The sequence below is a fragment of the Lissotriton vulgaris genome, chromosome 4_1 (assembly GCF_964263255.1).
Source record: "Lissotriton vulgaris chromosome 4_1, aLisVul1.2, whole genome shotgun sequence".
Lineage (NCBI taxonomy): Eukaryota > Metazoa > Chordata > Amphibia > Caudata > Salamandridae > Lissotriton > Lissotriton vulgaris.
In genome coordinates this window covers 661,912,706-661,937,291 of record NC_141691.1, presented here as the reverse complement: position 1 = coordinate 661,937,291, position 24,586 = coordinate 661,912,706, and the positions used below count along the sequence as shown (strand labels likewise).

Here is a 24,586-nt window from a genome sequence, read left to right as displayed (position 1 = left end):
AGAGCAGTCCTACCACATAAATATGTTGGAGCTATGAGCAGTCCATCTTGCTCTGTAAGCTTTTTTGCCTTTGATCACGTCCAACTCGGTCCTGATCCAAACAGACAACACAACCACCATGTATTATCTAAACAAAAAGGGTAGTACGCGCTCTCGCCCTGCCTCCCTAGAGGCTCAAGCGATCTGGCACTGGCTTCTGGCTCGGAACCTCACCATAGTGGCAGAGCACCTTTCGGGAGAGCAGAATGTCAAAGCAGACGCACTCAGTCGACACTTCGAAGATCAGCCAGACTGGGTGCTGTACGACGAGGTAGTGGCAGATATTTTCCAACAGTGGGGTCGTCCATCAATAGATTTGTTTGCAGACGACAAACAGTTCAAAACCACTTTATTTCGATTAGTAAAATCATAAAAAGCACACAATAGGCACAAATGCATGTTCAGAGGAATACAAATACATTCAATTGATAGAGCTGTTTAAAAAAGAACAATTAAAATATTTACATTTTTTTTTAAAAAGTAGAAGAGTATTTTAAAGATTTCATAAGTTAAAACCGATGCTGTTAGTTTGTCTAGACCTGGTACATTTTTTGAGGCGGAAAGCAGCCACCAAAAAATTTGCAAAACCAAACATTATTAGTGGGGAGTCTAACTGTTTTAAGTAAAGGAGAGCTGGTTTGACTTGGACAAACCCCTTGTTTTTGAGCAACGGGGTAATATATTTTTTCCTGGGCAGAGAATAAAATTTACAAAAAAACATAAAATGTAAAGTGACCTGCAATGAATAGCTATCACAATTACAAAGTGGCAAATCCTCAGGCTTAGCCCACACCTTGGAATCATTTAACAAAGAATGAATCTGGTTAAATCTTAATTTAGTTAATAACCAGCGGTGGAACGGGATTGACACAACTGTTAAATACGGTTGAATTGGAGATATAATGCTCCCTCACTGTAGGTTTCACAAGTTCTCCGCTCTCCCGCTCTAAATCTCTGTGTTTGATGAAAGTCAATTTTAACCATTCCAAGTCAGCTTTAACAATACTTTCTGGTTTGAAAAATAAATCAGGGCGGCCCAGGCAGCTAAGGGTATCTTTAATGTATGCTATCCACCGAATGTTTTTCATGTTGTCCAGGCGTAAGCAGTCCCTTAAGATTGCATGATTTAGTGTTAGGTTAGGGTTCAAAAACGACAAAAACAAAAAATGCCACGCCTTCACATCCAGATTCCACCGTCCAGGGACAATTGGGAATGCGCTTTTGATGGATTGGTCAGAGACATTTGCTTACGCCTTTCCTCCTCTGCCTCTGATCCCGAAGGTGGTGTCCAAGCTCATCAGATCCAACATGAAGATGATTCTGATAGCTCCAGACTGGCCACGGCAGTGGTGGTACCCGGACTTTCTTCAATTATCGGTACTCCCCCACAGGAGACTGCCGTACAGAGCTGACCTGCTGACCAAGATGGACGGGAGGATTCTCCATCCCAGCCTTCCCTCCCTGAACTTGGCAGCTTGGCTCCTGAGGTCCTACAATACGGACACATGAATCTGCAGCAGGACGGCATGCATATTCTGAAAGAGGCTAAGAGGCCCTCCACAAGAGCGTCATACGCCTTTAAGTGGAAGAGGTTTAACCCATGGTGTGTTGAGAATCATTTTGACCATAAGAAGGGGCAGGAAGACGTCATTCTTCCTTACCTTCTATATTTAGCTAAAGCGGGTTTGAAATATGACTTGATCAGGGTTCATTTGTCAGCCATTACGGCATACAGAAAGTCACCCAGCCAACCTTCCTTTTTCCAAATGCAGGTGGTTAAGTATTTCTTACAGGGGTTGAAGCAAGTGTATCCACCGGTCCGAAACCCTTCTCCTCCCTAGGAGTTGAATCTTGTGCTGTCTAGATTAATGGGTCCTCATTTTAAACCCATTCACAGAGCCTCATTACAGCACCTGACTTGGAAGGCCGCTTTTCTGGTAGGAATAACATCAATGCGCAGAGTAAGTGAGATCCAAGCGCTGTGTGCAAAAGAACCTTACACTGTGTTTCACCACAACAGGGTAGTGTTAAGGGCTCACCCTGTTTTTTTGCCAAAGGTTATATCTGATTTCCATATTAATCAGTCAATCTCCCTACCGTCCTTTTTTCCAAACCCCGCGACTCCTGCAGAGAGGTCGCTACATTCCTTGGACCTCAAAAGAGTGCTTAAATTCTATCTGGAGGATACCTAGGGCATAAGGAAATCGGATGAATTGTTTCTGAACTATGGTGCCATGAGAACAGGTTTCCCAGCCTCCAAAAGATCAATTTCAAGATGGAAAGTGTTCTGTATAAAATTGGCTTACCAGTTGGCGCATAAACCCTTGTTGTTGTCTCCTAAAGCACACCCCACTAGGGGAAAAGCGGCCACAGTAGCTTTCTTGCATGATGTTCCAATGTCAGAAATTTGCAAGGCTGCAACCTGGAGATCGGTTCACACTTTCACAAGGCATTTTTGTCTAGAATCCGATTACAGGGCTGCTACTCAAGTGGGTCAGGCCTCCGTGAGGAATCTATTTGGATAGTAATCTATCTATCACGGCTTAGTTATCTGAGCTGATTGGTTAATTTACCGTTATGCTTCCTTTGCCCGCAGGTGGATGAGGTGAGGCTCGCTATTCTATTCTAGTGCTTATGACTATTGATGAGGATCCCCTAGAAGAGAAGGACTGCTTTCTTACCTGTAATCCTAGTTCTCTTCCAGGGGTATCCTCATCAAAGTCATTACCAACCCTCCCGCCTCTCCGGGCAAAGGATCATTGTGTTTTTTAATGAGGTAATGTCAACTCTTTGTGTCATGGCTTTTTGAGTCACCGCAAAGAACAACTGACCTAACTGTCACCCCTGAGGCAAGATGGGAAGCTGGGGGTCATGACTGCCTTAAAGGCACGGTGCCAGTTTATCTCTAGGTTGCTATGAGTTAGCTTTTCAGTCTTTTTATGTTCCTGCAATACAGCCTGGGAGCTGTATATGCTTTCAGTCCTATGTGAGAGTTTCTTCTGACTGCTAAGCATTAAAACAGATTCAAAACATGTTTTGCTGTTGTTTTTCCCTGTTTCTAATGTATGCTTTTACGATATAATGGGGAGTCCTTACAGCATTATTCAGCTCTGGTGTGTATAAGGCTGCAGTTGCTTATTTTATATATATATATATATATGGGGCACATATATGATTGTGTTTCCGGGGTCCCGCACATGGGCGGGAATATTCTAGTGCTTATGACTTTGATGAGGATACCCCTGGAAGAGAACTAGGATTACAGGTAAGTAACTAATCCATGTTGAACGTCGTTGCCGAGACTCAAACGCGGTTCTCCTGTTTTGACCACCTTAGCCGTAAGGCTACATCCTCTCCCCTTTTGGAAGTACCTCCGTTTTACAGTGGGGTCTTAACATTACCAGTTTGTGGTCCTTCCGTTTGGTCTTATTTCCATACCTTCGGTCTTCACAAAGGTGATCGCCGTGGTAGCAGCGCTTCTCAGAAGGTTGAGATTCCTGTATTCCCCTATCCGTATGACTGGCTTTTCAAAGCTCACCTGGTGCCCTCTCAGCACAACCTGTTCATATGGGCAGTACTGGACACTACTGTGAGTCATGCCTTCCTGCCTCTACAGAGGATTTAAGACATCCAGGCTATGATTCCACTTTTTCAGACTGGAGGGGTTGTTCCAGTCTTGAAGGTCTTGCGTCTGCTCGCTTCTTGCATACTATTGGTCAACCATGCATGCTGGCATATGAGGCCCTCCAGTGGTGCCTCCACAGACAGTGGTTTCAACACAACTGAGATCTCAAAGAGGTGGCCAGGATCTCCAGAGACACTTCAGCGGATCTGTTATGGTTGAATGTTTCAGGCAACCTGTCACAAGGGAAGGCATTTCAACCTCCTTCTCCGGTGGCCACAGTGATAACTGATGCCTCCACTCTAGGGTGGGGAGCTCATCTGAGGGATCTGGAAGTCAAAGATCTTTGGTCTCTAGAGGAAATATTGTTTCAAACCAATCTGCTGGAATTGCGGGCAATACGTTTGGCTCTCAAGGCCTTTCTTCCCTCCCTTTGCAGTCAGTCTAGGTCCTGACGGACAACACTACCGCAATGTGGTACATTAACAAGCAGGGAGGAGTGGTGTTGTATCTTCTTAGAGGCTGTGCAACTATGGTCCTGGTTTCAGGACCATCAGATTTGCGTACTCAAAAAATCATTAGGCCGGAGAGCATGCAGACAGTCTCAGTCGGCAGTACTCGGCCGATTACGAGAGGCGTCTCCATCCAGAGATGGTTCAACACATTTTCAGGATGTGGGGCTTTCCTCGGTTGGGCCGATTTGCCACTCATAAGAATGCGCACTGCCCATCCTTCTGCAGTATCCGATGCGGGGAGCGTTGGGGGATGTGTTTCAGTTAGATTGAGGCTCCTCACAGCTTCTTTACGCGTTTCCTCCCATACCCTTGATTACTTGAGTTCTGAGGAAGATTGGCCAAGACCGGGCCCAAGTCATATTGATCGCCCCGGATTGGCCACGAAGGGTGTGGTACACAGACCTTCATTACTTCTCATCGTACTCTCCACTCCGTCTCCCTCTCAGGGCAGACCTCTTCTCTGTCGCAGGGGCAGGTTCTACACCTCCACCTCCAGAGCCTGCACCTTCATGCCTGGAGATTTAACGGGCAACCTGAGCTCTTTCTCTATCCCCCCAGATGTTGTGGATGTAATTTGTTCGGCCAGGAGACACTCCACTAAATCTGTCTATTCTGGTAGGTGGGCCAGGTTTGTTAAATGGTGTGGAGAGAGATCAATTGATCCTTTGAAGGCCCATTTGTCTGATATTCTGAGTTTCTCTCTTTCCCTTGCTCAACAAGGTTGTGCAGTAGCTACTGTTAAAGGATACTTGTCTTCCTTGTCGGCATTTCTCTGTTTAACAGACTAACCCTTATTTTTTTAAATCTACTATAGCTGTGAGATTCATTAAGGGTCTCACAAATACGTTTCCTCCCACTCCTTTTATCATACCTCAGTGGGTTTTAAAATTGGACCCCACTTTCTTGATGGATTCTCCCTTTGAACCATTACATAGTTATCCTTTAAGGTTCTTAGTATTTAAAACAATATTTCTGGTTGCACCCCTTCTGCTAGGAGGGTAAGTGAGTTGCAAGCTCTTAGCTCCAAGCCTACTAATATTCAATCCATGCGGATAAGATATTTCTTAGGACCAGAGCTGCTTTCCTGCCTAAGGTGGTCCCTCCTTTCCACCTAGGGCAATCCATCACTTTTCCCACTTTCTATCCTCCCACTCACCCTTCTAAGGAGGAGGAGAGACTTCACTGCCTGGACCCTAAGAGGGCGGTCCGCTTCTACCTGGACAGGACTAAGGACTTCAGGGTGGACGACCAACTCTTCATCCGATTTGTGGGCAAGATGATGGGCAAGGCTGTCCATAAAATAACGCTGTCCAGGTGGCTCATCCTCTGAATCAAGATCTGCTACGCCTTGGCCAAGAAGGAGCCTCCTGAAGGTATTCTAGCTAATTCTAACAGAGCTAAGTCGTCTTCTTTTGCTAGAGATGTCCCTGTTGTAGACATCTGCAAGGCGGCAACTTGGGCCTCCCTCCACACTTATGCGAACCACTATTGCTTGGACTCGGAGGTGAGTAGGGACAGCCATTTTGCACGTTCTGTGCTGCAGGATTTTTTGGTAAAGGTAGGCAGGCACCCTCCGCCAGGAGCGGGACTGCTTGGGGATTTAATTCAAAAGGCGAGGAATCCACAGGAGGATGTCTCCATCAGAAGAACAAGTTACTTACCTTATAGATCTTATTATGGGCCTGATGACATCACACGGAGTCACGTGCTGAGCCGTTCCATTGTGATGTCCTCGTATACTTGGGAGAGCTGGGTAGAAAGGTTTACGTGGAATGGTGCGCATGGAGGTAATTCAAAAGGTGAGGAATCCATAGGCAGATACTGTAACCACCGGAAAAAGCATTGCCGAAGGTAAGTAACTTGTTCTTCTGCACTACACCTCCAATATAGAGATGGCCCTCATCTTTTCTGAGAACTTGGTTTGGAAATCAGTCCATCATGTTCCATATTCAAACCAATTCAACGTCAGTCCATTGGAGCCACGTTCATGGCAAACGTCTCCTTTAGAAGAAAGACTGTCATCTATAATTTTGATGATTCTCTTGAGCACCATCGGCCAGGAAGGTCTCTTCATTCCTAGTCAGCATGGCATCATGCACATTCTTGGACCTGGTGCCAGGAATATGCATCAGAAGTACAGGTAAGATCAGTTATCCCAGAAGATGAGAGACTTGCAAGAGAATATTTACATGTGCACCAATGCCATTCAGTCCCTCTCAGGCTGGTGCATGAGATCCAACATGCTACAAAGGGTTCATTTCCAGAAACCTCTATCTTCAATTCTGTAACATGTGCCTGGCTTCTCCTGATCCCTCTTCTGCTGCTTCTTCAACTGAACTCCTGCTCAATATTGAATCTCAACAGTCTCATGAAATATGGACTAGGCAAACCGAGCCAACCTGATCGAAGTCATACTTTTAATTGTCTGCAACAGCTACTTTCAACATGTGAGCAGGTTTTGTTGCATAGACCTACTCCTCTTGTATTCTACTCTCTCCAGGACTTTCTGGCAGAGGGAACACCTGCTACTGTTATGGACCGCAGAACCAGTCTCTTCACTCAATCTGGTAAGAGCCAGATTTCACCCCATCCTGAATCTGTAAAATCTATATCAGTTTTACACCATTGAGAAGTCCAAAATGCTGGTGGTGGCCTAGATTCCAATACGAGTTAAGCCAATCTGTGTAGAGGACTTATATTTGCTTTTTTCACTGAGTAAGGATCGGTGCTAAATCCTCTGGTTTCGTGTAGAAGGTCCGTACTTCTAAATACAAAAAATGTGTTACCCTATTATCTTAACACAGCTGCAATGGTTTGTAACACATTTTTTGTAGCTTTGAAATATTCACTTTTCTATTATCTGGATAATCAGCTGGTAAGGACACCATCTTTAGTCTGGTCTGGGCCTGCAATAGCCCTCTTTCCATAAGTGATACTGACTGCCATCCAGGCTGCTGCCGATACCTTCTCTAACACATTTCAGTTGTAGCCATGTGGGCCCGAGGGTTTTGAACCTTAAGGTATCCAGAATTTGAATTGTCCCCAATGCCAGGATATATATCTCTTATGCACTGTTCCACCTAGTGGAGAACTGAGACCAGTTTCTGGTCTGCCAATCCTGATCTATGCAACTCTTCCACTAATGGCCTGCTGTTATAGGCTTTTCACTCTTAAATGTTAATCTACAAACAAGACATGAACCTTCTATCCCTGTCTCAAGCAACATTACCCAGCCTTCAGTTACATCCGATTTTTACTAGTGCTCACTGTAGGAACATAGGTGCTAAAAGGACAGATGAAATGTATCCCGCAACAAGTATGCTGACCTTATAAGTTGTTTCCTTGGCCCTACAATCTTCCAGTGTAATGGACTAAGTTTGTTATTATTTACATGTACAACACATAGTGCAATTAGATCATCAAGGAGACCAGCATTTACTCCCCTCCAGTTTACCTGCTGACATTGGGGATCTGGCAGTATAATATTTCTCACATGTCTTCCTTCTAGTGTTCCAGATTGCAGAATTCTAAGCACATGCTGTCACACACCCCTTAAATTAATTATCTGGCTATAGGTCCTGTAATTTATCTCCTGTCTAGTAGTAATAAAGCTTGGGTCTTTCATTAATAGCATAAGGTGTTTAGTGTACTACCTATATTCCCAATAGGCTCTGCGCATTGGAATAATATATCCTATAGATTAGACGTAGGACTGAGTTCGACTTGGTCTCTATCGAATATACTTGACTTAATTGTGTGTGCCAGCTTGCTCAGAGGTCACTAGAAACTTTCTCGAATTCACAAGAAGGGATTAGTCTCTGACAACTGCATAAACATGACAACTTTGTTTCCCCAAGATAAAACGTATCTTCAGATTCATGGAAACAATATATAGATATTTCACTCAGTCAATCGTGCATGCTTCGTTTCACTAGAGGTGCAGAGAAAGTAGAAAGACGGGCGTTTTCAATAAAAGGATTTATTGAACAGTCTTCTTTCTCAAGCATAAGAAATGAACTGCTACAATTGTAACACTGTTTGTAAAATATAATGCATACAGTATAAATAGTAAAATAAAATAATACTGTAAGAGCATTGTATGTTTCCTAAACCATATATAAATACATACATAAATAATCAAGGCTAAAAGTACTCAACTGGTGCTTCTAAAATACGCCTACCCCGGTGTACCTAACCTAAGCTTAGTATGAGGGAGGAAGTAAGTGGGGTGTAGCATCAATGTAGTATTCTTTTGCCAAGAATCTGCTCAAGATTTCTCTAAGGATCTAATCAGATCCGTACCTTAGTTTAGAATGGAGAAGGTCAGTCTCGGGACTCGATTTCCCGACAACCCACAAGGGTAGCTTGGAAACACTGGAGCTGGATTTCTCGGCAGGAGAAAAGACAGCGTCTCTCTCAGTGAGTCTGCTGGAGGGTCGGCTTCCTTCGGCACTTGCTGTAGCAGGGCCGTCGGGCAAGTAGATAGTTGAACTGCTCCAAACCACTGTATGTTTGCTTGGGTAGGTTCGGGCATATTTATACCTGGAAGGTGCCGACTTTGACGTACAGTTGGACATAATAACGTTATCAAAGAGTCTCAGTTCTTTGAAAACTCCATGAGTTCTTGGACAAATCAATATTCAAGCAAGGGGAAGTCTCCGGCTGCTGAAGCTGAGTTTTCCAAGAAATCGTTGTGGATTTTCAGAACTAGTGGAAGTAGCCCTGCCGTGTTTGGACTGCATGAGCTATGCTGAAATATGGTTATGATTTCTATAAGGATATGATGATTTATACCTATATAAGGGCATGAATCGGGAAACGTACAATAGGGTCCTAAAAGGATACATAACGGTGTTGGATGAGTAAAATGAAGACTGAAATTCAGAAGACTGTTTTAGCAAATAATTACAAAATAAGTTGACTGGTTGTGCACGATCCAAAAATCGGTGGCTGACACACGCAACACTTTTCAGATTTAAAATATTGTTTGTGCACTAAGACGGATATTGGGGTCTTAGCACAGTGTTTTACTGGTAAAAAGATCCAACAATTTATAACCGTTTTATACATCACAAGAGCGTATGCTTGTCAGATCTGTCCACTGAAGTCTGCTGATATGCTAACATTGAATTTTTCTCTTCTCCTTAAGGGAATTATTAGAACAAGTTGCAGAATTTGAAAAGTCGGAGTTTAAATCGTCAAGCAAGAAGGTAGAGAGATGTATTTTTCTGGGTTTTCAAATAATGCTTTCTTGGGTGGGGAAACTACTACAAATCTTTGTTTCTCATGTACACCAATATATAGGTGGCTACCTGGTGGGTGGTGCTTCAGGTGACTAATAAATAGATTTCTCAAATCATGTACCTACTTGCTAATGCATGTATAGTTTGTAGATCAGTGTCCAGCTTGCAATATGTGAAAGGATTTTCTCTACCTCTTGTTCCAAATAAGAGGCCATACAAATATTCTGAAAATCACAAGGCAATTGAATATGTTTATCAAATACTTTTCTTTTATTAACACTTAACAGGTAGTGACAAAGCCAAAACAAATGTCTTATTAATACATATGCATGGATGTTCTCTGTGTATTGTCAGTAGACTAGGGCAACTTCAATCAAATGAACAGCTCAACAGTAGCGCAACAATACACAAAAATAATCAAATGGAAAATAGTGACACTAATATACAGAAAAATACAAAAATAATTTTTTTGATACATGCTAGTCAAAAAGAGAGGTAGTATACTAATTGTACATCTCTAAGTGAAAAAATGACATGAGCAATGTTTTAACCGTCACTCATTTCTTAAGTCTATTGGACATGATTATTTATAAAATTCAATTCATAAATCTTTAGTTCAAAAAAATGTGAACTATGTCCATAGAACAAACAATTTATTGGGTGGTTTCCAATTGTTGACCCTGGATGTTCTCTGTGTACATGTTGAAATAGAGCACACATAAATGTACATACACAGACAAATTAGAATACTTACCGCTGGCACCCAAACGGTCCACTAGACATGTAGTTCCTTAGCCACACAGACAAGCACATTAAGGGTCAACATACACTGGTAAACAGAGAGTCCCCTATAAAACATACCGTCGAACACCATACAGATCTGCACACATATAGGCATGTTTCAAGTCCTCTTAATCTTAGACCATCTGTGGAGGAAATCAACACGGAGGCAGACAAAACAGAGGAGTGTCAACACCCTTTTTTTAAAATCATTTTCTGCCTCTCTTTGAGAAATCACTCAATTGTGGTCACTGTATGTGTCAGTCTCCATGCCCACATAATTCATATTCTCCTTTCATGATTACTTGCAGGCATCTGTTTCCTTCTTTGGCCTCTAATTTTGCATATGGAACACTCCCATTGTGTGTTTTTGCCTCTGTAGTACGTTCAACACATTACCATATACCAGGTGACAAGATGTACATTAATCACTGTATAGCATGCCTTGGTCTTTTTACACTGCAATCATTATCAGATAGGTTAGTTCAATTGAAGCAAACAAAGTCTATAACTCCCAGCATGTGCAAGACGCACATAGCCCAGAATCAAAGCTTAGGATCTCCTATTTGTAGAGCAGTTTGGTAACCTTGCACATTAGTTGCTATCATTAAGTTTACCTTCTTAGTTTTCTAGCCAAGCTATTAATTTGGTGAGTGTTAATCTTAATGCTAGTGAGGAGCCTTGCCTGTCCCTTGTGGCATAACCCTTTCTAGTTCAACGCAACAGGGCTTTGTAGCGGTGTTCACGCTCTGTCATTACATGAACAAACCACAACAATAAGGACTCTAGGATTCCACTTTGTATAATGATGTTGAATTGTGTTTCGGTGCGTTTTCTGATGTCTTTGACCACATTTGATTACATTTCTGAAATATTATCGACAAAAAAGACAACACATTCCGTGGTCTTTGCCCCTTAACTGAAAGAAATGTTTTCGGTCAGACCATACCTAAAAAGTCTGCTCCCCGCCTCTCTTTTCAAACAGATGTCCCCTTTCTGGCATCTTACCCGTCCCGTATTTCTGAGGGCATTTCATGGATCAGACCCTTCATTTGTTTGGTATGCCATGCAATGTTTTTCTTTTTCTGGAATGTCGCATGCTTAAGAGAGAAGCCGTCACCCTTTGTGGCACAATATCTGCCTGGGGGCTGTGCTGCCATTAAAATGGGTGCATCAACTTAGTGGTTTCGCTTAGATCTCTGTCTGCTCATTATGGGAAAGAGTCCCTGCCTTGTTTCAACTTCCATTGCTGGAAAGAAATTACAGCAATCCTTGCCTCTTATTTGATAGGTGAACAGTGCTGAAACTGAGGAAAAAACGAACAAAGATGGCCTGTTTCTGGCTAAAACAACCAACATGTAACATTGTTGGCAGTGGAGTGAGTGGTCGTTCTTTAGGGATTTCCTTTAGGTCCCAGTAGGAGGCTGCTGGTGCATCATTGTTACAATTACTTGATTGGTAATCTGCAGATTTGCAGAAACTAATGTAACCCATTCCGGAAATCAGCATTGGCAAACTAGGGTGGGATAGTTTTTTTTCCAGCTTTTTTTTCCTACTTACTTTTATTGTAAGCATACAACCACCAGTGTAGGCAGCCTCGTTTTGACTTAGTTTTTAATTTGTTTTTTATATGGTTTAAAGAAAAGCTTAAATAAATAAAACCATTGCACCAGAGACGACATAGATTGACAAGAACAGAGCTATTGGCTTTGCCAATGCTTGTTGGTTTATGTATGTATGATGCCGTTCAAATGGTAAATTAGGTGGAAAGAGGGAGATAGTTTTCATTTTTTGTGATAGCTCTTCCAAAGTAAAATGCAGTTTTATATTTGATGTTCGAAATGAAAATGGCCTGCAGGAAGCTGCTTAGCAAAGCTAGGTCAAGAAACGGCATGCAGAACACAATTTATGACTTGCTATTTCTACTTGTATCCCCAGGCAAATGCAGAGTCTAGTAAGCCTAAACTTGCCCCATTAAATGAAGGAGGGACGACCGAGCTTCTTAACAAGGTAAGGTTTCTCTCGCACGACAGATAAAAAAGATAATAATTCTCTGTGCATATTGTTTTTTAACGTCATGTCAAATGTTTGTTATTACTATACAGGCACAGTAAGTACCCTTTTACCTGTTAGATTCTGCAAAAAGAAAGATTTGGTTGACTTCTAAAAAGTTTGTTCTACATGTGGATAGGGATCTTTAGTTACAACACTGTTTCACAAAACAACGCAACGGTAGGCACATCGAAAAAATAATGTAACCCAAAGGAAAATGCCATCTGTTGAACTTTCACCCAGAAGCCAGGGCATTTGGAGCCAATTTTCTAATTCTAAACGCAGTAACACTCTAAAAAGACAGTAGACCCATCCTTGTCAAGCAATTGCAATGGTTAATTTTTGTAATCTTTTTTTTTGCAAACGTGGTTAAAAGTAGGCAAAGAATGAAAACATTTCATGTGCCGGTCACATTCTAGCAATAAATATTTTAAATGACACATCAAAATGTTCACTGCATGTAATTTTAAGAGAACAATATGGGTGCTTCCTAGCAGGCACACTGTAATGGGTGGAATCAATAATGTGAATAATAGTTGAACAGACTGAAAGATGAGGCCTGAACCAAAGCCCCCCGATGGGGCCCATTTACAAAGGTAAACTTACATGTGAGTAAGTCTACATGTGTAAGTTTACTCTTATTCCTTTAAGGAACTTTACAACTTTGGGATATTCACCATTTCAGAGTGTAAAGTTACTCAATAGTGTTAGCCTAGGTGTCTCGACCCCCAGAGAGGGACCTCATTTATGACTACTAAAAAGGAGCAGTAGTAAGCCACACATGGGTAACCTCTGATACTGCAACAACCTCCCATAAAAAATGATGGAGGCCTTAAAGTCGAATGGAAACCCATAGAAAATAATCTTAAATCAAAAAAAATTGTATTTGCAATATATATGTGTATGTGTGACTGAAAAAAATAAAGGTTTCAAGGACCTTATAGTTAGTGATGTCACTGACCATGTCATGCATGATGTAACATATGAGGTCATAAGCAGTGGATTGAGGGGGTGCAAGTATAGTTAACGTCCCTGTAATATTTTTTGTGGTTAATTTCTAAGGTTTTCTCATCCCTCTGGTACATTGCTGTTTGTGTGATGAAGTCCACTTTAGTCCTGAGGCCCTCAAGAGGCAAGGGAACCTCATCACCCCCACCAGCAGTGTGCAGAGAGGCGTGTTTGCAGAGTGGTGGCGAAAGGGGCATGCCCTGAGACCACCTCTCAGCAATCCCACTGTGTTGGGCTTACGGGAGGTAAAAGGTGGGCTACTTGGCCCCTAAGGACCCTCAGCAGCGAAGGGGACTTAATCCCCCAACCAAGAGCACGCATGGAGGCGCGTTTGCAGATTAGCAGAGAATGGGGGCGGGACTTGGGCGAGTTGCCAGCTTTTGATTGAGTTTTTTTTTAAGGAACGGGGGGCTGCGCGGCCCCCATCCTGGGCCATTTTCGGCAGCTCAGGGACCCATCCCTTGGGGCACGGCCTCTTGTTGGGGACCGTAGGGAGAGCCTGAAGGCCCGCGCGGTCCCGGCGGGCTCCCACCTCCTGTGGGAGCCGGCATTGCTTTTTACACCAAGTGAGCTGCTGACATGCAGCTACCTGGGTGGAAAAAGAAAAGCGTACTCTGCTTTGAACAAGCAAAAGCACACTGCCGAGCACACTGTTTGCTATGGGATGGCGGGAGCAGGTTTCCCTTCAGAACCAATACAACCATATTTTCCACCATTGATGTGCTCTGTAGTATTCCGTTTCAAAGTGTAGTTTTGCAGCACTTCATAGAGACACATGTTCTCAAAATGATGACTTCTGTTTGGGTAATAGATGTCCAACATATTCGTTTTCAAAATATCTGTACTTTCTGGATCTTTTTTTGCTAAATATTAAATTTCTTGTACAGATTTAAGTACTCTATTTCGCATTGCAGCAAGACCTCGACTCACCCAAATGATTCTTCTAGATTTGGAGTATAGACTTGCAGATGATAACAATCTGAGCTTTCATACACTCCGATTTCTCGAGGTGATAACATCTTCAAACTGAAACTGTATAATTTCTTACTCAGACTCTTCTCGTGAGAAATCTCTTCCCACATTCTTTCATTTCCGTCTTTTCTGATTTTGTAATGTAGTATTTTACATATCGAGCAACACCAATGGAATTGTCCGCAAAGTACTGAATATCCATGTTAGTATTCCACATGGACAGAATAACCGGATTGTAATCATTTATGTATTTTGATTCTTCGCTTCTTCTCAAATTGTAAGTATTTTTTGGAGACTTTTTTTGTGGTGGTATGTCGCATAGCTGACATTAAACTATTCACTCTTCCTTTGGATATTACAGGACGTGGAAATGAAAAACGACATTTGGTATAGAACTTATACTTAGCCTTGTACTTTCGTCGACAGTATTTTCGACATCAATGGCTTTGGAATCGTAGGACTTGTTGTCTTAAATTGTTTTCTTCTGTGCGTTTGGGTATAGCATATTCTTCAATAAAAGACAAAAGAGTATCATCCGAATCTGTTCCGAATTTGGCGGCTTCCTTGATCCATAACAGCATATGTATATTTGGAGCAACTCTTGCTTGATACTCCTTTCTCCAAAAGAAATCCACAACTTCTCCAAGAGGAGGATTTTTTTTATTGCACATAAAAGACATCATAGCTTCAAATCTATGATTGAAATACCTGCATGCATTAACAGGATCCAAAGAGCACAATTCTCCTGGTGTCTTGTATTCAATATTTTTATATTGGAAATTGCCTCTCGAAGAAATTCAAGTAAATCATCCCAAGCGTACTCAGCACAGCTTAGGGTAAGGAATCATGTAGGAGTTCCTTAGCATACATTTAAAGTTCTCCATGATGACGGTACCAATATTCATTAGTCCCACACTGACATACCATTTCAATTTGTGATTGACAGCATATGAAAGTCCATACAAGTCACTCTCAAACAAAAGATGTAATATATATGGGATGGATTGTTGAAATCTTGGATCTTCTGCATACAATCTTGTTGTCCGATATTCAGATGCAGGAATCTGCACAGGTCGTTCATCATATCGTCCTTCTTTTCCTGTTGGGAGCAACTGCGGAAAAGGTGGTAGTGCATAGGAGTTTATAACAGTCCATGTCCTAAGGGCTGACTCACTGCATGAGTACATGGATACTGACTGAATAATTAGAGTATAACAATGACACATAACGTTACCAAATGCTTCTCTCACAATGGTTCACAAATACACACACACTCACAGTGTGGTTCTAGACAACCAACACTATTCACTAGTGTAGAAAAGTTAAGTTCACTGCACACATTCCACATATTTCATTACTGCTCTTTAGAGTAGAAACCTGACACATGTTCAAATACATAAACAATTGCTGCTTTAAAATTCTACCAAAACTTGTCAACAGGACACATTGATAACCAGTTATGTATCTGCAAACACATGAAGTACCCGAATGCATCTCTGAAAAAAGTTCCCAAATGTACACAGACTCACAGTGTGAGTCTAGACAACCAACACTATCCCTTGGAATTTATCAAAACACATTTACTGATCTAGAAAATGTAAGGTGACAGCACACATTCCACATATTTCAATACTGCATTTTAGAGTCAAAGCCTAACTCATTTTGCAAATACATAAGCAATGACTCATTTATAATTCAACCAAAACTTGACAACAAAATAGATTTTTAAGCAGTTATGTCTCTGCAAACACGTAAAACACCCAAATGCTTCTCCCACAATGTTTCACAAATGCACACAAATACTCACTGTGATTTTAGACAAATAACAGTATCCCTTGGACTTTACGAGTGGGTGTACAAGTGGGTGTACTGTGGGTGTACTGTTGCTCGAATATTAAAAGAATCTCTCTTAATTGACGTCACAGATTGGTCCACTTCAAGTTTTTGAATAGGGTGTACTATACGCCAGAACGCCTACATCGCTACGGTCTCCGTGAGAGCCCCCAGTGTGAGAGATGTGGGACGCTGGTGGCGGACTTTTTCCACGTGGCATGGGATTGCACGGGGATTGCTGCCTTCTGGTCTAAGGTCTACGCTGAGGTTAACCGCATCACTGATTTAACGTTCACTCCCGACCCGCTACTGGCTATACTAGGTTATTCTAAACCGCTCCCCACAGAACATAGGTGACTAGTGGACATTGCTTTCCTCTTAGCCAAAAGATGCATTGCCCTATGCTGGCTACGCGGCCCGATACCTACACTGACACAGTGGACTAGAGAGATGATGTACTGTTGCACCCAAACAGAAACATACAGCAAACTACTGCCCCCACGCAACATGCCCTAACATTTTTGGTCCCTTTTCATGACCCGGGGACCCATATGCACGACACTGGACTGTGCAGACACCACCCCACGATTGTCGCCTGCTACTGGCGATGAGCACCGTGACGATCAGACATAAACACCTCCCTACTCATATACCGTCCTTTACTGTTGTATCCTCTTGCCGGACAATACTCCTGGGCAGCAGAGGGATAAGCATGGGGCCTGTTACACTTTACCAGTGAAGGTTTTTCGGAGCCTAGGGTTAAGGTCACCACATGCCTTGTTTGCCTAGCATTGTATGCTTGCATTGTTAGTTCTTCTACAGCTGAATGATGTGTACGGGATTATGCCAATTCTCTTTCTATCTTTGTGTATCTAGACTACTGCCTTACTTTGTTATTATTGCTTTGAAAATGACAAACATATAAAAAAAAAGATAAAGAAATCATTGTCGACGTCCAAACCACAGTCGACGCTACGATAGCCGATGACTGTGTCGACGACGGCACCGTCGACGAAGACCGTGCCGTCGACATCCACTCCATCGTCGTCAAAAACTCCATTGACGGCGACAACACAGTCAACGGGAACTCCATCAACCATGGTGCCCATCGGCGCTTCACCGCCGCCGACTACACCGTTGACAGGCTCGTCGTCGACGACGGATTCCAGTCTGAAAAGTACATACGTCCATCTCAAAATCACGAAACGTACGTTGACTCCGGCCCTGACTTCCCCTAGTAGGGTCCAGCCATTGCCTCCAGCTGACATCTTGGAGGAAGAAGATTCTGACGAGGGCAGTATATTAAGGACAGCGACAAGCCCATCCAAACTTAACGTAAAGTATGAAGACAGTTCGGACAATGAGGAACAGGAACAGGAGAATCAGACAGTTTATCCTGAAGAATACCATCTGCCTCCACCTCCCATGGTTTGTCTACCGGCATCTTTGGTTTCCGACCTACAATTCCTCATTATGTACTATAAGAGCTTCCCAACTTCTGCAAAGTCTCCACCTCCAGCTGTATCTCCACCGCCAAGACCGCAGATTCCACCTTTAAATCTACAGCCTGGGCCTGTCATTTCACCACTGTCCACCTTCCACGAACGATGAGGAGGAGGATCCACATGAGGAAGGGGAACCTCATGATTTCCAGTCTACTCATGATGAGTGGGACGATTATGTAATCCCCTGTCCTGCATCTCCCGTGCCTACTCAGGCTGACTCGCCTCCTGAAGGCATTGGGGGATTTCATAGTGGAAAGAGCGATGCAACGTTTCCATATACCTATGCCATCACAGCAGCAAGATTGCTGCCTTTACGATTTTAAGGAGCCTTTTAAAAAATCTGTCGGATCTATACCTCCTATAGATTACATATGGGATCAGGGTGTTAAAATAATGCATAACCCTTCCTCGGTGCCCCCAGTATTGCCTTGTCTGGATAAAAAATACAGAGCTCCAGATACTGCTCCAGCTTGCCTAACAGGGCATCCCAAACCAGACACACACAGGCTGCTCAACGAAAATCAAAAAATCCTTCTGCTCCACTAGCCGCTCTTCCGGACAAAGAAGGTCGGCGGCTTGATAATATTGGAAAACATTTCTCGTCAATGTCGGCTTTAACAGTGCGTGCATCCAATTCCTTGGCACTGTTAGGTCGGTATAACGGGCAGATGTGGGCTGACATTGATCTGTATCTTGCGGCCTTGCCAGATGATTCAAAAGAAGAAGCAAAAAAGATCCTGCTTGAGGGCGAATGTTCTGCATCCGAGATAATAGATTGCGAGATGGATATCGCCTCTACTGGATTTCCCCAACTGGCTGGCGCAGCTATACTATGACGCCAAGGTTGGTTTAAGGCAACTTCATTCCGACCAGACGTGCAACCAAAAATGTTGAACATGCCCTACGATGGCTAGATTCTTTTCGGAACGCACATTGACAAGGCTCTTCAAGGTATAAAAAAGGGTACCGACAAGGCAAGAGCTTTGGGTACCCTTCAATTCAAGAATCCACCTTTTCGTGGCTCAAGAGGAAGAGGACAGTCCTCTACAAGGGGTGATTACCAAAGCCGATCTTCCTACTCTTCTAATCAGCAGTATCGGACACAATACCAGCAGCATCAGCAGCACCAACCATCCTATACTAAATCCTCCTTTCGTGGCAAAGGAGGTCGACAGAAGGACGCTGCTCGGCGACAATGACCTTTCACTACCGCCGGTCTCCATTTCATCTCCACCCTCAACAGTTCGAGGAAGAATTTCCCATTTCCTACAAAATTGGAAACAAATAACAACGGACCGTTGGGTTCTGCAACTAGTTCAATTCTGTCATTCACTAGAGTTCACTCAAATTCCTCCCCAAACCCCTCCCTGACCTATGCTTCACAAAAATCTACATATTCTACTCCGGGAGATTTCACTTATGCTCCAGAGGAGAGCTATGGAAAGGGTTACTCTTTGTCAATGGGGGAAAGGATTTTACTCCCATTTTTTCCTAGTACGCAAAAAGGAGAAGAAATGGAGACCAATCTTAGACTTGAGAAGCCTCAACAAATTCTTAAAAAAGCAGTCGTTTCGTATGGTTACCATCTAGGAGGTACTACAACTTTTCAATGCGGACGACTACATGGTGTCTCTGGATTTTCAGGATGCCTATTTTCACATTCCCATCCACCGGAATCACAAGAAATTTCTGAGAAGTGCAGTAGCGGGCAGACACTTCCAATTCCATGTCCTACCGCTGGGACTCGAATCGGCGCCACACATTTTTATAAAATGCCTCTCTCCGGTAGCCGCATATCTCAGACAACAACACCATCAGGTCTTTCCATATCTGGACGACTGACTTGTCAAAGCACCCTCTCTAGAAAGCACGTCCAGGTCTTCCGAAGCCTGTCTACAGTTTTTCAATCGTTTGGGGCTCACTCTCAATCTGGACAAGTCTGTCCTCCGGCCTTCCTATCGTATAACTTTCCTGGGTGCTTCTCTCGATACGATCCAGAAGAAAGAGTTTCCATCACAGGAGCGAAAAGACAAGCTTCTTTCCTTGGCAATTCGCATACGATCCAAAAAGTCTTTAACAGTGCTCCTTTTCAAATCCCTGCTCTGGATGATGTCTTAATGCATTCTACTAGTTCCACTGTGTCGTCTTCACATGCGACCTCTTCAAGAGGCGCTATCGGCTCAATGGATCCAATGTACAGGGTCATTCGACGATGTCATCCGTGTGACCCCTCAAATGGTCAAGGCTCTAAGGTGGTGGATTTGTCCTCAGAACCTTTCTCAAGGCTTTCCTTTCTTGCTTCCAGCTTCGCCGCATACCATCACAACAGATGCGTCCCTGGAAGGTTGGGGAGCTTTCCTCCAAGAACTACAGATCAGCGGAAAGTGGTCCCCTTCCAAAAGAAAACTCCACATAAATCTCCTCGAGCTGCGAGCTGTCTATCTCGCTCTTCTTGTACACAAAAGAGATTGCCAGCCTCACGTTTCTTTTCTTCTCACAATTGAGGGAAACAAACCCCAATTACTCTGTGATCTGTTTATCTACTTAATACCTTTTTACTTCATTATTTTTAGATATTTCTTGTTTGAAAAAAACACATAAACATATTTAACACTTTCAACATAAATTCACTATACGGACAATTACATTCCACATTACATATATATATACACTGTGTATTTCATATCGATTTTTATCAACAATACATTTGTATTCACACAATGGTATCTGATTCTGATTTAAAACCAAAGGACAAAGTAGACATTTGAGTACTTGTTGTTCAATATACAGCAATTACAGTATTTAAATATCATTTGATATGCTGCAGTTTAATGCATTCCTGTTTTAAATGCCGACGCGTTTCAAACCCAGTTCATCACTTTGTGGGTTCTCATCAGGGCTCTGTCTCTTTTGTGTATCTACAGAGTATATGTAAAACAAAAAAAGAGAATTCTATTTTAGTTATATTTATCTGCTGTTTTCCCTAATTGCTCCTCCATTCGCATGTGGCACTACTTGTACCTGAATTCCAGAGTTCTGCCGGTCGTCTGCTCTACAATTCACTTGGTACCTCGTCTGTTTCTTTATCTACAATGTAAGTTATATATATAAGGACTTTTGTTTACATTTTCTTTGTAAGCTCAGGAACTCGTTTGCAAAAGCATTGCGAACGCCTACCTTCACAGATATTTATCTTCGTGTAGGCACCCTTATCACTTTTTAATCTCTTCCGTGGTATATTCGATGGCTGTAATCAATATAAAATGCCATGATTTAATGTTTGTTACCCTCCATTTTATTGTTTTCCTTCTAATGTTCTTCTGACAGTTTGTACAAAAACATACCTGCTCTCAACTCGGCGCATTCATGCGCGGTGTGCTGAACGTCTCGCCTTATGGGAGTTTAACTGTATTTCTCCTGCAAGTTATTAAAAATTTCGTCACCCAAGTGTCAATCTCCTTGCTTTCCTACTCACATTTGTTAACCTGCGAAAGGGCATACCTGCTTTCCTTCTTGCGCTGTCCCGCGCTGAGCGCTTTGCTCGTCTGTAAGATGCTTATTCTGCTTCCTCACTTTCCATTCATCGTCTCTAGCAGTCTCCTGTGTGTACACAGAAGCCAAATCTAGTTTTAACAATCTATTTAGTTGGTCGCAATTTGCCTACTGTTGTCCCGCGTGTGTACCTGTTTCTCTTGTGTGCCGATTCTTGATCCGATTAATCCTTTGACACCGCAGCCATCTTTCAGTGTGTTATTTATGTGTTTGACATTGTTTGATAAATGGCGGCCATCTTTAAACGTGCAATTTTTATTTTCGAGCCTGTGAGTCAGCTAGCCCGACGGCCATATTTAAACATAAAAGTCTGCTTATGTTTGAATTTTCTATTTTGCAAACTTTCCGGTTAAAAAACACTCTTTTCGGTTTTTAATGTTATGGCTGCCATTTTTGATTGCATGTCATCACTGCATTAGTAGTTCAAACTGAACATTATTCTCATTAAAGTCGCGAAACTTCAGACAGTGTGATTATTCCTGTTAGAGCACTGTTAAATTTTAGGATCAAATATGCTTCTTTATGCAAAAGCAACCTCTCTGTGTCAATGGAGCATTTTAACTGATTGGCATTGTAAAGGACCGACCATCTAAAATCATTTTCCCCATGTTGTTTGTCAATGAAGTGTTCAACCATAGGGGCTGATGTCACTTTATTTTTAATACAAGACCTATGCTGTGTTATTCGTGCATTAACTTGTTGGTTAGTTTTACCGATGTAAATTTTTGAGCACGGGCACATTACAACATACACGACATTGCGTGTCCGACAATTTGAGAATCCCACATGTTTCCATTTAATGCTGGCATGTTGGAATTCTATTCCCTCAATCGTGTTGGCACAGGACACACAATTGCCACACTTGTGGTGTCCTTCAATGGGCTTCAAACCCATTGCGATAATAAATCGCTCTTCGGTTTGGGCAAATTTATTTCTGCACGTACTATGTTTTGGCAATGCTTCTGTTTTTCTTGTAGGCAAACAGTGGGCGGGGAAATGGGCATTCTAGGTTCTCAAGAAGGTGCCAATGTTTTAAGACCATTTGTCTGATCTTATGAGTGTCAGGACCGTATGTAGTCACACAGACTAATCTGTTAAGTTCTTGTTTCTCTTTTACTTCCAATAGACACTCCCGTGGAGTAAAACGGGCCCTCTTGTAGGAATGCTTCAGCATTTTCCGTGGATAGCCTCTATCCTTAATTTCCTCACAGAATGTTTCTGCGTAATGGTCATAGTCTCCTATCTGCGTACAATTCCTCCTAATTCGGAGTAGCTGGCCATATGGCAAATTGGCCTTTAGGCTCCTGGGATGTGCACTACGATGATGTAGCATTGTGTTTTTGTCGGTTTTCTTTTTATATAGTGATGATTGCAAGCAGCCCTCAACACATGTAATTTGAACATCTAGAAATGTCATTCTCGTACTGTTTGACTCGATGGAAAATGTTATATCTGGATGTTTTGAATTGAGCCACTCATGGAACTGCATCAACTCTGTGTGGCTCCCCTGCCACAGGAGCCACACGTCGTCGATGTAGCGTAACCACTGAATTATGTGCCCCATATGTGGATTATTATTGTCCACAAATTTTCTCTCATACTCGGCCATAAACAGTACGGCCATCTCTGGGGCATAAGGACATCCTATGGCTGTCCCTTTTGTCTGCATAAAGAACTGGTCACTGAATCTGAAGTAGTTCTTTCTCAAAGCAACTTCTGCTAGTTTGAGGATGAATTGAGTGGGGACTCTATGCGGTCTTTCTCGAGCTTCAAGGTAGAGTTCCATGATTTCTACTGCCTCTTCCTGGGGAATCTGGGTATATAAAGACGTAACGTCCATAGTTACCATCAAATGATTTGAAGGATCAAACTGAGTACCCTTCACCTTATTTTAAAAAAACGACAGTATCTCTCAGATATGACTTGACTTTGCTCACAAAGGGTTTTAAAAAGAAGTCAACATATTTCGCTACTGGTTCTAAACACGAGTCACACCCGGAGACGATTGGTCGTCCCGGGGGCTCGTTCAGATTTTTGTGGATTTTAGGGAGGAAATAAAGGAGGGGGGTCCTCGGGAATTTCTTCACCAAGAACTCGCCCGCCTTAGGTCCTACAAAGCCGCTTTCTCTGCCTTGTTTAATGATTGAAGCTATAATGCCTTGTATCTCCTTTGTGGGATCTTCTTGTAGCTGTCTATACCACATTTGGTTATTAACTTGTGTTGACGCTTCAGCTAAATACTTGTCCATTGGCCAAATAACAACTGCTCCACCTTTATCGGCCTGTATCTCGCTCTTCTGGCATTCCTGCCAAGGATCAGAAATTCTCTAGTGCTCGTGCGGACGGACAATACCACGATGATGCACTATCTAAACAAGTAAGGGGGAACTCTCTCTCTAACACTCTCTCACGAGTCGCAAAAAATCTAGAACTAGTTGCTCCTTCACATTTCTCTTCCCTGGAACTGCAGATCCAGTTGAAACCGTTTCCCTCTCTTCTCACAATGAACCACCAACAAGTCCAACATCCAGATTCAGCATCTCTCAGATTATCCGCTTGACTCCTGAGTTCAGGGAATTCCAAGGCCTAGACATGCCTATGGACTGTAGAGCAGTTCTGCCTCGGGCTCTAGCGGACAGTACTAGCAAAACATACTCCTTAAAATGGAAGAGGTTCTGCATCTGGTGCAAGTCAAAGAAGATACACCCTCTCTCATCTTCTCCAGAACAAATATTGCCTTACCTTCTTCATCTGGCGAATTCAGGTCTTGCTCTTGCTTCCATTAAAGTTCACTTGGCAGCAATATCCAGTTTCAGAAGATCTTCTGCAGGCCCTTCTCTTTGGTCTAGCAGGTTGATCAAACAATTTATTAAAGGCCTGTTCAGGACATTTCCTCTTGTAAAGACTTTACCTCCCACTTGGCATCTCAACACAGTTCTTGCTCAGCTTATGAAACATCCCTTTGAGCCGATACACAGAGCTGATCTTAAGTATCTTTCCCGGAAAACGGCGCTCCTTCTAGCCCTTACCTCGACGAGGCGAGTAAGTGAGCTTCATGGATTTTCAATTCAAGACCTGTTCCTTCAGTTCAAACACGATAGGGTTATACTACGAACAAATCCTACCTTTGTGCCTAAGGTCCCGTCAGACTTCCATCTCAATGAACCTATAGTCTTATGTACCTTTTTTCCAAATCCTCACACGATGGCAGAAAGAACTCTGCATTCTCTGGATCTTAAACGCTGCCTAAAGTTTTACATTGACAAGACGAAGACCTTCCGCAAGTCCAACCAACTCTTTGTGGCTTACAGTCAATTTAGAAAAGGTCTTTCACTCACTAAACAAAGTATCTATCGCTGGATCTCTGCAGCTATTACTTTCTGTCACCAGCAAGTGGGGCAGCCCCTACGTTCCAAGGTCTGAGCCCATTCCACTAGGGCTATGTCTACCTCCATGGCACTCTTT

The 24,586-nt window shown here is 42.7% G+C and overlaps 1 protein-coding gene across 1 annotated transcript in view; it reads left to right on the top strand.

Annotated features, from left to right (window-relative positions):
* LOC147722400 (leucine zipper transcription factor-like protein 1) overlaps window positions 1-24,586 on the top strand; it is a 353,962-nt gene that overhangs the window by 103,878 nt on the left and 225,498 nt on the right. Inside the window, exons 4-5 of the mRNA XM_086964922.1 lie at window positions 9,326-9,386; window positions 12,138-12,209. Of these exons, the coding sequence (XP_086821048.1) occupies window positions 9,326-9,386; window positions 12,138-12,209 (133 nt within the window). The remainder of the gene's footprint in view (window positions 1-9,325; window positions 9,387-12,137; window positions 12,210-24,586) is intronic.